Genomic DNA, 14232 nt, shown 5'->3' on the forward strand with positions numbered 1-14232 from the left:
TCACTGTCTGCCTGTCTATCAGACTGACTGCCTGTCTACCTGACTGTCTGTCTACCTGACTGACCGTCTGTCTGTCTCACTGTCTGCCTGACTCTCTCACTGTCTGCCTGTCTACCTGACTGACTGTCTCACTGTCTGCCTGACTGTCTGCCTGTCCCACTGTCTGTCAGTGTCTGAACTGACTGTGTGTTTCACTGTCTGCCTGTCTACCTGACTGACTGATGTCTGTCTGCCACTGACTGACTGACTGACTGACTGTCACACTGGATGTTATGTAATTTAGTGTATAGCTTTGTTGCTTTGAATTTGACATTAGGCCAGGCATGACAATCAAGGCCTCTTTTAGGGCTGTGACGTCTGACCCCTTTTGTTTTTGCCCATCCTTAGTCACCAGCTTTCTGCACCGCCCAGCCACCGTCATGGTCTTCGTCACCAGTGTCCGAGCCGGCCTCCTGAAAGGTTCCGCCTGTGTCGTTGGTGTAGAGGGCGTACAACAGGTGTAGAGGGCGTCCGGGAGGCAGGGCCGAAGGGTGGAGCAACCCTGGACGATGGCCTGGACACCAACGACACAGGCGGAACCTTTCAGGAGGCCGGCCCGGACACTGGTGATGAAGACCATGACGGTGGCTGGGCGGTGCAGAAAGCTGGCGACTAAGGATGGGCAAAAACAAAAGGGGTCAGACGTCACAGCCCTAAAAGAGGCCTTGATTGTCATGCCTGGCCTAATGTCAAATTCAAAGCAACAAAGCTATACACTAAATTACATAACATCCAGTGTGACAGTCAGTCAGTCAGTCAGTCAGTGGCAGACAGACAGACATCAGTCAGTCAGGTAGACAGGCAGACAGTGAAACACACAGTCAGTTCAGACACTGACAGACAGTGGGACAGGCAGACAGTCAGGCAGACAGTGAGACAGTCAGTCAGGTAGACAGGCAGACAGTGAGAGAGTCAGGCAGACAGTGAGACAGACAGACGGTCAGTCAGGTAGACAGACAGTCAGGTAGACAGGCAGTCAGTCTGATAGACAGGCAGACAGTGAGACAGTCAGGCAGACAATTAGACAGACAGACGGTCAGTCAGTCAGTCAGGTAGACAGTCTGACAGACAGTCAGTCAGTCAGTGACAGACAGACATCAGTCAGTCAGGTAGACAGACAGTGAAACACACAGTCAGTTCAGACACTGACAGTCAGGTAGACAGGCAGACAGTGAGACAGTCAGGCAGACAGACAGACAGGTAGACAGGCAGTCAGTCTGACAACAGTCAGTCAGGTAGACAGGCAGACAGTGAGACAGTCGAGCAGACAGACAGAAAGTCGGAAAGTAGGATATTGACTGTCTGTCTACCTGTTGAAAGCACATTAATGTAACATACACATCTGTTATAGCTGATATAAGTTTGCAAGCATGGCCACATGGAGAGGACAACATAAAAATGACAAACATAAAACATACCGAAATAACGTTACTCACCTTCATTCCAGAACTGATATTTCAGCCAGGTCCACTTGCTCAGCCCTGCTACAGACAGCTTTGTCTGTGATCCCCGTCTGTCTGTCTGTCTGTCTGTCTGTCTGTCTGTCTGTCTGTCTGTCTGTCTGCTGCAATATAGGGCTGTTTTTGTGTTGACAATGACAGAATGTTGGCCATGGGTGCCACACACTATCTCCTAATAAAACATCTAATATCAGATGGGGGACCCTGATCAAATATGATCGAATGAGGGTCCATGTGGTCTAATTTGTTTTAGTTTAGGGGACCTTGACATGAAAAAGTTTGAGAACAGTGTATAAAGGCAGAGACCTTATTGATTTTTTTTTTAGCTATGTATTTTTATTTTTTATTTTTGTAGCCTATTATTTATTTATTTTTATTTATTCATTTATTTTGTATTTATGTATGTATTTATTTATTTATTTTTATATATTTTTTATTTATTTATGGATTAAATATAGCATTGATGCACTACCACCATTACCATGGCATTACCATACCACCAATATTCATTGAAGGTAAAAATTTTTAATTTTTAATGAACAATGTAATTATTTTGACCAAATATTTTATACAGAAATGTAAATACTGTATAGCAAAACTCTACTCTGTCTACAACCTTTAAAAATGATTTAGAAACATTTTCAAAATCCCTAAAATATACAGTATGAAAAACAAAATGTGTTGGGTGAGTTGAAAACGAGCCTAACTACGCTCAGTGTGGAAGATAGAAAGCATAATTGTTCTTGTAATTCTTTAAATCAAGAGAAAAATAACGAGTATTTTATTTTGAAGGGTGATGTGTATACCAGACCGTGTCAAGAGGCGTAGCCAGACCGTGTCAAGAGGCGTAGCCAGCTGGCTCTGCGGCGCTGCAATTAGATGATGTTGGCTGTGGTCAGCGGGATGATGGGACTGGGGGTGACGTCACCACTAGCCAGGTGAGAGACCAGTGGTGTGTTGTGCAGATGGGTCAGTGGCTGGAGGTTCGGGGGGGAGAACTCGGAGCATGGGGTAGGATAGGGGGCAGAGGGAGGAGAAAACAGTCGTGCGCGTTTTCCGTGGACTATTGGTGGGGTCGAGGGAGAAACGCGACGTTTCCTCTGCACCTTGGAGTGACCCGAGGCCGTCGGGGCAGGCTGTTTCGGGATAGCCTCCATGCTAATGCTATCGCTAGCTGCTGTTAGCTCGGCCTCGGATAGCTGCGCCAGTATCGAAAAGGAGTTCGATAGCGGGATGGCATCGTTGTCGATCTCGTCATTTGGGGAAAACAAAGGGAGAGAAACCCTTCTCCCCGTCTTCACGATGTGTGCCCACGAAGGGCCAGGAATAGGACTGTCGGCAGGACTCCCAGGGTTGGAGGAGGAAGCGTCCCTCTGTAGCCCAGCCAGCCGCGAGGAGAGTAGGGTCTGCCGCTGAAGGACATCATGCAGGAGGGCTTCGATGGACAGGACCTCTGATCTCACGCTGGACAACTCCTCCGAATCAGCTGGGGTAAGTGGAGGCATGCTGTTGGAAAAGGAAATAACTGCCAGTACACGGAGCTAAGATGGTGGGTGGAGTAGATCAGAATGCGATTAGCAAAGCTAAGCCGCTGCTAGCAGATAGCAACCAGGTAGGAAACTTACACGCAAGGGCTCCAAAGGAGCCCACTGCGATGATCAGGTGTAGTATCGATTATTATGTACAGATGTAGGGACTTCGTGGATTAAAACATACCGGCACGGGTGACATCACGCTCATTATGTCCATATACAGTATATACAGTCAATGATTGTTACCCCGATAGCTGATTCTTCTGAAGCCGGAACTGCCACCGTGTTCTGTAGAGGGTAGCACTAACCTTTCCAAAGACAAGACTGTTTACTACAGTAACCACGGTAACCAACATTTGGAAATCCGCCTACCTTATCGGACCATTCACTTTTACTCCTAACATTATTGAACCACGCACGCACGCACGCACGCACACACGCGCACACACACACACACACACACACACACACACACACACACACACACACACACACACACACACACACACACACACACACACACACACACCAGTTAACAACACTTAACAACAGTTAATTTCAGGTGTATTATGTTCAGTTGCCATTTATCCATTATCCATTTTTCGAAGAGCCAATTCTCCAGCTGACCTCCATGATGGAGCCAGCACCAGCCTGTATGAAATAATATTTGAAAGGAACCAGAAGCACACCTCTTTGTGCCGATCCAGTTGGCCAGTCGAGTCAATAGTTAGCAGAGATTTGGATCAGAATCAGAATCACGTTACTCATCCACAGTGTTGGGCAAGTTTCTTTCAAAATACTACATATTACTAGTTACTTTCATTTGAAAGTAATAAGTTACTTTACAATATTGCTGTCTGTGTAGAGTAACCTGTTACTTATTACGCTACTTTTCCATTACTCTCACCAAAATAACTGCAGTAGCAGAATGACATTGCCACCCCGGAACCATTCCGAAAAATAATTTCAACCGTCTTGAAGTCAGTGTAAACCATCCAAAATTGTATTGTATTGAATCATTTTCCTTAGTTTTGGTCATCTATAGTGGTTACTTGCATAAAAACACAGTTTGATTAGGAAATGATGGTATCTTTATTTAAATATGTGCTTTGATCATTTTTTTTTTAACTCAATTTGTAACTTGTGTTACTTGACAAAGTAACTGGTATAATATTACTGAAATCCTATTGGTAATAAGTTATTACCGAGTTACTACTAAAAGTAATATATTGTATAATGTATGTAATAATATATGTAATATATTACATGTAATGTAATATAATGTAGTATACTGTACATGTAATGTTACTTTTGTAATGAGTTAACCCCGTCCCCAACACTGCTCATCAAAGACAATAGATAGAGGATTTTCTTTCTGTGTCTGACTCCTCTTTCTTTCCTTCTCCCTCTCGGTCTGAAGGATGCCTTTGCTAAAGGCGAGGTGTTCTTGGGGAACAAGGACCATGGTTACAGCGCCACCCCCGGGGTGCCCGCTGGCACCCACTGCAACGGCGCCTGGCAACACGGCATCACCATAGTAACGCCTGACCGCTCCTTCCTGTTTACCTGCGAGTCGGAGAGCGAGCAGCAGGATTGGCTGAAACACTTCAGTGATGTCATGAGTGCTCAGATGTCCCCTCAGGAGTACACCAGTAAGAATTCACAATTTCACTTTTTCATGGTTATCATCATGTTTATGATGTCTTGTTGTAGGCTTACCCAGAAGTCCCTGCACTTCCTGGTTCTTACGTGTAAAAGTCAATGGGATTTCTGTATGGGAATTTCGGTTAAATGCAGGAAACAAGGTCTGAGGTTAACAAAAGTATATGAAACGGCAAACTTTGTGTTCAGCAAGACAATCTTCACAAAGGAGGACCACTTTTATGACTTTTGAAGCGTTTTCTGAAAATCGCGTTTAAAAAAAATGCATTTATGCTTTGAAAATAGATAGTAGAGTTTAGTAATATCACACCATGTTTTGTGCTTTCATTTTTCTAACTTTGGCTCTTGTGTGTGTTTTCCAGTGGAAGCCCTGTTCAAGCACAGGCATTGACGGAGCAGAAGCCTGTGGGACCGTCTCCTCCCTCCCCTCAACCCTTCCCCCAACTGAAACAGGCCTGGCTTGCCTTGTACCAGTAATCATCACCAACTCCCAACTGACACAGGCCTATACGAGTAATAATCAACTGACAAAGGCCTATACCAGTAATAACCAACTGACACAGGCCTGGATTGTACCAGTAATAATCGCCAACTCCCAACTGACACAGGCCTTGTACCAGTAATAACCGACTGACACAGGCCTATACCAGTAATAACCAACTGACACAGGCCTGGCTTGTACCAGTAATAATCACCAACTCCCAACTGACACAGGCCTTGTACCAGTAATAATCGACTGACACATGCCTTGTACCAGTAATAATCAACTGACACAAACCTTGTACCAGTAATAGTCACCAGCTCCTCTCTTCAGCACATTTGGGAAGATGCAGTAAAGTGATGTGATCTGGCCTTCTTCACTGGTGTGTTTGCCCATTACCAACCCACCTTGTGTCATTATAATGTCGTTAATATAAGCAGATGGGCAGTGTTTACCTTCTCTTTTCACACTGAGAAATATCCTCCATTTGTCCCGCTTGCGGAAACTCCGCCACCAACGGAATGCAAGTAGCGGCAGGGTCGGAGACGTTTCAGAGTCTGAAAACAAATCTTGTCTGAGATGACAGGGTTGACAGGCGGACCATAATAGCGTGTCGATGATTTGATTTGACAATTCTGGGGACTGGCTTTGGCATTGGCCATCGTGTTCCGCCCCCAAATCGAGTGGGATTCAGCGTGTTGTGTTGGTGTTGTGGGATCCGCAGAGTACCAGGCAGCCAGCTGCTTCTGTGTACAGCGGAGCGGACAATCTGATGCATGGATGCTGCCCGCCCGCCTGGAATCTCCAAGGGGCAACCCCTTAGTTAATGTTATACTGGAATGCGAGTTTAATGAGCCAGTTACATTTCTTAGCTTACCGTTTGCCTTATTTTGTATGTTACATACAATTGGCCAAGTTAGTAGTTACTTTATGGGCTAGAAATTCTGCCAGATTACAGACACTATGCGCCATTTTCTGCTTCATTTGGAGGAGAAAATTCTCCTGAAATGAAGTTGATTGACACCTGCCATGTCGTGGTATGATTGGTTGAAATGAGGTAGACATTTGATAGTACTAGGTGACGTCAGCAAACTGTAGATTACTGTTATGAATTAACTTTTGATGTGTGAAAAAGTGTGAAAAACTAAAGAAATTTGATTTTTGTGAATTTCTTTGGCATACATTATTAAATAGGTGCACTGAATACCCAGGTATTTGAACTACCGTAAAAGAAAAGAAAAGTCATTTTGGGGTTCAGCTCGACTTTAAGGCTCGTTAAGGCTCTCGATGCAATTCTCCGTCGATGTGCGCATTCCTAAAAAATTAAAAAATAAACAGCCGCCCTCAGAGCAGATTCTGCGTCTCGAGCAGAGCTTCCGCAGTTCCGTTGTGGCGCGTTGTGGCGCGTTGTGACGCGTTGTGGCGCGTTGTGGCGCGTTGTGACGCGTTGTGACGTAAAACAGGTCACAATGGAGCGTTTTGCCAGAGGAGGAAATGGGAGCTCTCCATGTGGGGAACATATAGCGAAGGTAAACAACACTGCCCATCTGCTTATATTAATGACCTTATAATGATACAAAGTGGGTTGATGATGGGCAAAGCCATCCTTTAAGTCTCCGGTAAATAATCCAAACATGAGGACCAAGGCAGTATTCACTTTTAAATAAACACATACACACACACATCAATTAATCAATCAATCAATCAATCAATCAATCAATCAACACATTAAAACATTTTGCTGAAAGAATGTGCAAGCATCTTTATTTAGGCCATGTCCACACGGAGACGAGTTAGGTGTATCCGCTAAAGTTTTTTCTCGTATGGACGTTTCGTCCAGATGGAACCAGCATTCTGGGAGTATACGTTCTGGGAGAATACGCACATTTTTTAAACCGGGTCCCAGAGTGAACTAATCTGAAGACGCCACCCTTGCATTTCCGTGTTTACAACCTATACGCATCTTTCCTGAACCGATGACGACATAGCCCCACCTCTCTCTGCCAGGAACGCTAGCTACTGAGCCTCAGGGCTCCATAGCTGACTCTTCCCATCCACCCCTCCCCTCCCTTCATCGGATATTTCCCAGAAAGCTTAGCGGCGACTAAGTTTTTACAAGGACACAAACAAAATCAGGCTAAACGTGTTAGATAGAAATAATATTTATTTTTAATACAACATGCGATTCTGGAATATTTGAATATTGGACAAAATGAAATGAAATGTAAACCCTGAGTGTAACACACATACTCGGGATGCTCTATATATAGCCCTCGCAAATACAACGTGAATAGTGAAGTGAGAGGTTTGACGACTGTGATGTCCACTCGTGTCCACTCCAACAAGACTTTAGCTTACTTGACGCCACTTTTTCAATAAAAACACATTTATGCCATGACTTTATATAATGTATATTTATGTTGCATCATTTAGCCTGTGCTGTGATGTGCAGGAGCGGCCAATATGCTGGGATGTGTTTGCAACATATGTCTAAAGATCATGGAATTGGATGATATCAGGAACGTTACCGATAGTTAACGTTCTATATTGTAGGCTACAGGGAGACCATCAGCCCTGCTGAACAGCTCTGCATTTGCCTGTATAGGTTTAATAATTTTATTTATCGACATGGCAAACCTTCCCGCAAAGCCAAGGGTTTAAGCTGCTCGCTACAGTGAGATACACATTATAGACTGTGTGCCCCTAGTGGTTGAATGCCATTATTGACGAGATTGTCTTATTCTCTGTTTTTGGTGTACTTTGTGGCAGCGTTACAGCGCCACTTACCAGCCTGGCATATATACTACAGCGGTTTCAGTGGTATTCAGTGGTTTAATGTGGATACACACACATTTCTTGAAACGATTCCGTGTTTATGGAAAACTTTTCTTAAACGGAAAAAAAAGATTGGTTCCTTCTCCGTGTGGACATGGCCTTAATGTCAAAGTGGTAATCTGCTAGATCCGGGCCCTTCTTTGCTGCTAAGAGCCCATTGCGGTGGTGTGTGTGCACTGCGCCTCCCAGAGGTCACTGGTGTGTTAGGTCAATTGGTGCTAAAGGCAATAGAGATGTTTATTTATATGCAAATATCACACATTACTTACTTTAAACAGATGACAAAGGGTATATTTATTTGAAGGTGAAGAGTGCCTTGGTTGCCCCCCCCCCCCCCCCCCCTATTTTTTCTCTTTTTCTTTTACATGTTATATCCAAGTCTGATGGGATGACAGACTGGTTAATAATGAGGTGTGGGAAAATAGGAGCCATCAGGGCAGGAGACTAATTTCTCAGTGCAGTCACTCATGAGTCAGAATTCCTCTGTTGTGGAAGCAGACTCTTATTTGACTATTCTCATGTCAAAGAAGCTGGTTATTTGTCAAGGGCCCTAGAGTACAGCAGTTCACTGGCTGTTTCTACCTCATTCTCCTTATTGTGCTCCTTCTATCCAAAAGGTCACAAAAGAGTATGGTTTCAGGTAGCGTCCAAGCCTGAGCAATAGCTTCAGAAACACTACAGCTTGCTTCAGGATCTTTCTCCTTTTTTCATTTTTTTTTTAATTTGATAAAATTGGTATGTGCTTGTGACAAAATGTGTACTGGAAAGACTTTGGAGGAGTTGTAGTAGCTGAAATAATTGAAAGTCATAAATGGTGCAACAGCGCCTCTGTGTGGCATTTTTCAACAAAACAACAAATCTTTGTGTTTAAATACCTACTATGATCAGATTACTAATAGTACCCCCCTCCCCCTTTTTCACAGAAGTGTAATCACCAAGCAGTTAATAAATTGTATAATTGAATAAGGTAATTTTTTTTTTTTACATTTTTTCTTTTTTCTTTTTTTTATTGAAATGTGTTGTGGTGTCAAACTTGTTAACATATTATGTACCAAGGCATTTTTATGTTGCCTGACAAGCAGGTTGACTGACTTAACACGCTGTATCATTTATCACTAATAAAACTATCTGTGGCATGTCTGGCATGTCCCACTTATTTTCTTTTTGTGGATGTGCTAAGGTGTATTCGTACAGCCAGAGAGAGAGTGTAATGAGTTTGTAGTAGCCTATATTTATTCCTGTTTATTTATTCCTCTCTCTCTCTCTCTCTCTCTCTCTCTCTCTCTCTCTCTCTCTCTCTCTCTCTCTCTCTCTCTCTCTCTCTCTATTTGGTTTCTGTACGTGTTTGGATATTGTACACAGTGATTCATTGCAGTAATTTAGTAGTCATATCAAAGTTAGCAATCAAAATATTTATTACCCACTCTAAATATCAGACTGAAGGTGAATTATCCAAAACCTTTAACACATGATTTTCTGCGTAAGTAGTCGTTCTCCCAGATGATGCAGACATGAGACATGAGACATTTGGACCCCCCCCCCCCCGATTTTTGATCCCATTTTTATCCCCCGTTAGTGCTAATTTTAATTTATTTATCCTGGTTGCTGCTCCACCCTCTGCCGATCTGGGGAGAGCCGAAACTGGCTCCGTGCTTCCTCCGAGACATGGGCAGTTAGCCAGCCGCTTCTTTTCACCTGACAGGGGAAGCTTCACCGGTAGGACATAGCACGTGGGAGGATCACGCTATTCCAACGAGTTCCCCTCCCTCCGAACAGGCGCCCCTAATGACCAGAGGAGGCACCACATCAGCGACTAGGATATTGCATGTTTTGGTGTGGGGTTCCTATATGAAGGAAATCCCCAGGGGGCACGGGGAGAACATGCAAACTCCACACAGAAAAAGGCCCTTTTGACGACCCCACCCGGGCGGCGGGCACTCGAGGCCATGCGGACGGGCACGCACTCCTTCAGCGCTCACAGTGTCCCAGGTGGGAATCGAACCCAGGACCTTCTAGCTGTGAGGCGACAGCGCTTACCACTGCACCACCATGCCCCCCAGACATTTGGATTTTTATTGCGCAAAACAAGTGCTAAAGTAATAGAAGACATATGTCTTCTATTACTTTATATATATATACAGTATATATATATATATATATATATATATATACTGTATATATATACATATATAATCTTTCTGTTAATATATATATATATACATATACACAGTATATATATAATCTTTCTGTTAACATATATATATATATATATATACACACACATACATACTGTATATATATATATATACACATACATACTGTATATATATATACACACTGTATGGTGTGTTTGGTGATTGGTGGATGTCTAAAACTACACCCTGGTGCTCAGAGACAGTAGGTTGGGGGCCGAGAGGAATACCTCATAAATCTATAGGCCTATGCTAGCTTTTCACCCAGGTGAGAAAGAGGGAGGTCAGAGGAGGGAAAGAGAGAGAGGAGGGAGAGAGAGAGGGGAGGGAGGGAGAGAGAGAGAGGAGGGAGAGAGGAAGAGAGGATGGCAATCAGGAAACTCCAAAGAACACAGACACAACAGTCTTCTATTAAATTGGAGACACTTGGGTGCTGAAGACCCCAGCAGACCCGTTCACTGAAGGTCCATCTGCCATCAAAGTGGTTGCCTGCATGCCTACGGAGGTATAGTTGGAGCGGCGAGGAAGCACTGAACACGGATTACTTGGATGAAATGAAAGATCTGATCTAACTGTACATGTAATCCAACAGGGTGAGTGCCTACTTGGTAGGAGAACTTGGATGACTTGTATGTCAGTGGAAAGAAGATGAGATGAATTTTGACTGGATACAGTAGCCTAGCTGCTGATCAAAAGCCATTGGACAAATAAGAACAATTAAACGAAGAATGGACATCTACTCAGGACACCACAGAGGACATTGATGGAGAAAGACAGCTGATTTTGTCTTTGTTGCGTATTAAAAGTGATGCCATAAATTGCCGATCCCCGTATGGAAAGTCTCTGGAGACGCCAGTAATTCAGGATTTTGTTCCCAAGGACACTTCAGCAGGACGGGGGCTTGCTATCCCAGGGGTTTGAACCCAGGTCATCCAGGGGTGTTTGAACCCAGGTCATCCAGTTAAAAGGCAGCATAATGATTCACAGTGCCACCCTGCTTCCCCCCAAATGACCCCATCAGAGTCCTAAGCCCAGCAGAAATCTCTTCTCTGTAGCTGAGGACATCTCACCTCTAAAGGTTCCTTGACAGCTTAATTCCTCGCTAGATTTTGTGTGGATTCTGGACACGTACCCCGGCTGTGTGGAAGACCTCACGTTTGGAAATAAACACTGCAAAGCTATAGAAGGCTCTTTAGCCACTGGAGCTGTCGGCCATGTCAGTGGTGTCCTTGGATCTCCGTGGACTAACGCAGTCAGTATGGAACACTGAGCTTATTCATCCCGGCACTCTCTCACCTATTGCCCATTCCTGCGTTCTCTTGGATTTTCCCTGGAGTTTAAATCCCATAAGGATTTGTGACATACAGTTCTTTTCGACTGGATCATGTGGGTCACACTTGCTTCAGTAAGACTGTGTTGCACGACTGGTCAAAGGTGTAGAGGCTGCAATTCAAAATAGCACAAAGGACTTATTCAATATGTTTTAGTGTTGCTCATGTTGATGAACCATTTGCTAGACTGTCTATCTGTATCATTTTGTAAAAAGCGAGACTGCCTATTATTTGTCGGAGTGTGACCTCCGACCTGTAACCTGTGAACTCTAACCTGCAATGAACTGCACTCCCAACGCCACCATCAGTCCACAGCTGGGACTTGTCCTAAGCCCAGGGACTGGAGGTGGAGGTGGTGGCGGAGGAACTGGACCTGTAGAGAGCGGTGGAGGAGGAGGAGGAGGAGGAGGAGGTGGGGGTGGGGGTGGGGGCCTTTGGGTGACATCCATCCTCGGCGTCACACTGCTGATCATGTGCGCCATGGGCATGGCGGGCAACATGTACACGCTGGTCGTCACACGATCGGCCGCCCTGCGGCGCACGGGTTCCATGTACGTTTACATCATCAACCTGGCCCTGGCTGACCTCCTCTACCTCTCCACCATCCCGTTTGTGGTCTGCACCTACTTCGCCCACGACTGGCTGTTCGGCGAGGCCGGCTGCCGCATCCTGCTGAGTCTGGATCTCCTCACCATGCACGCCAGCGTCTTCGTTCTGGTCGCCATGAGCCTGGAGCGCTACCGTGCCGTGGCCCGGCCCTTCAGAGCCCGCAGGTCCTCGTCCCGCCAACGCAGACTGGTGGCCGGGGTTATCTGGGGGGCGGCGTTTGTGCTGACGCTGCCCATGATGGTGATGATCCGACAGAGGGAGGGCAAACCCAACGCGGCCGGTGTGGTTAAGAGGATGTGCTACCCCACCTGGACCCCGGACGCGTTCAAGGCCTATATCACCGTCCTGTTTCTCACCAGTGTTTTAGTGCCTGGATTGGTCATCGTCGGGCTCTATGTGGGGCTAGCACGGCGCTACTGGGCAGCTCAGGCCAGTTTGGGAGGTAGCAGCCGTTCGGCCCGGAGGAGAGGGCTCAAACAGAAAGTCGTGTCCATGATCTTTAGCATTGTCGTGGCCTACTGGGCCTGTTTCTTGCCTTTCTGGGGATGGCAGCTAGCAAAACTGTTCTCTGCGGAGTTCCTCAAGGCTCTGTCTCCGGCCACTCATAATTATGTGAATTTCTTTGTTACGTGTCTGACCTACGGGAACAGCTGTATTAACCCGTTACTTTACACTCTTCTGACCCGGAACTACAAAGACTACTTGGCCCAGAAGAGTCAGGCGACCGGGTCCAGCAGGGCTGAGCCCGGTTCTGCAAGCACACCACTGCAGGAACTCTAGAAGAGATAGTGCTGCCTAAACACACTTGAGGCTGAATGCAGAGGATTTTTATGTCAGTATTTTTGTATAACTTTGGAAAATGTCTCATTTAGGGCCGTGTCGAGAGGAAGCGTTTTCTTCAGGTCAGAGTGCTTCGGAAATCCTGTCCACAGTGCTTCCAACAGACAGCGTTTATTTGTTGCTGTTGAAAAAAGTGACATTGATAAGCAGCACGCCTCTCCACAAGCTGAACTTTTTCTCTGCTTGAGGCGCCCAGAGAGCGCTCCGCCCAAAAATGCCCAGGTACGGTGCTGGGAAGAGCCGTGTTCCTGGCACGTCTTTACCATCGAGAATGAAATCACAGAAAGGTGCTGACAGCTCAATGAAACGCTTCCTGTAAGACATTCTTTGTAGTGGCAAACCCTACAAACAACATACGATGTCATGTGTATGATACCTCATTGAGGTTATAGAAGAAGTAAGCCAGCACTCAAAAATGTCCTTTGAGAAATGTAATAAGTCACCTGGGACGGCACACAACGAACGTTTCAGCGTCAAGCCTTCATCAGCGTTGACTCAATGCTGATGAAGGCTTGACGCTGAAAGGTCCGTGACTTTGTGTGGCCCTGCACCTTAATGCAACTCGATTTTTGAGTGTGCTCGCATGCGGTGAGTTTGATACCTTATCGACCCTGCAGAGAATTTGTCTTTTTCGCTCGCCAGTGCCACGAGGACACCTACTGAGCCGGGGCACCCGGAGCTGCTAGAGATCAGTGTGACCTGTGTTTGGAGGCCATGTGGCACAAATGACATGAACGTGTTTAACTCTGTGGTTTTAACACGCAAACAGGCTTGGTCAGGTTCAGTCAATCCTTTTTACAGTATTAAGTCTCATCTACGTCTGTCGAACAGGCTTGACTCCATTTCTGCCTTCATGACATTGTTGATGAAATACCATTGTGAAGAACTTGTTATGTTTCCTCTTAATTATGCACATTGAATAGGATGTTTTACATTGGGCTGTTTGTAATGGGTCAAATGTCAATTATTGTTCAGATGAATAGTTAGACTTATAATGAAAGGGACCTCAAGTGGAAACACCACACTAAAGAGTTTCTAATAATTAAAAAGGCTCTGTTCATTAAAAAAAAATGAATCACATCTGTTGTCTCAGCAATGGCTGCATGAAATGACCTGGTATTTTGCCTCTGTAACAGAACCCAAGTTCAGCTTTAGTTGACTCATAGGACTGATAGGAAGAGTGTTGGTAACGGTAACCTCTAGCTACATTTAATTAATGGGAGAACGTCCTTTTACCCGATACCCACACCA

The 14232-nt window shown here is 45.2% G+C and overlaps 2 protein-coding genes across 3 annotated transcripts in view; both read left to right on the forward strand.

Annotated features, from left to right (window-relative positions):
• The window catches only part of LOC310775982 (arf-GAP with dual PH domain-containing protein 1), a 50602-nt gene extending 41453 nt beyond the window's left edge, over positions 1–9149 (forward strand). Inside the window, exons 10-12 of one of the 2 annotated variants that reach the window (XR_014552685.1) lie at positions 4452–4683; positions 5056–5332; positions 5363–9149. Coding sequence is in view for 1 of the 2 variants with exons in the window: in XM_083636110.1 (XP_083492236.1) it covers positions 4452–4683; positions 5056–5084 (261 nt within the window). In the remaining variant the exon portion in view is untranslated. Of the gene's footprint in view, positions 1–4451; positions 4684–5055 lie in introns of both variants that reach the window. The other variant, XM_083636110.1, reaches the window with a different exon arrangement.
• A 2662-nt stretch (positions 9150–11811) lies between these two features.
• Positions 11812–12921, forward strand: uts2r4 (urotensin-2 receptor 4; the record flags this gene model as incomplete). The annotated part of the gene is made up of 1 exon (XM_083634547.1): positions 11812–12921. One exon carries the CDS (start codon positions 11812–11814, stop codon positions 12919–12921), a length of 1110 nt encoding a protein of 369 aa, XP_083490673.1.
• Between the last annotated feature and the right edge of the window lie 1311 nt (positions 12922–14232).

The sequence above is a fragment of the Poromitra crassiceps genome (genome assembly GCF_964638095.1).
Source record: "Poromitra crassiceps genome assembly, chromosome: 4".
Lineage (NCBI taxonomy): Eukaryota > Metazoa > Chordata > Actinopteri > Beryciformes > Melamphaidae > Poromitra > Poromitra crassiceps.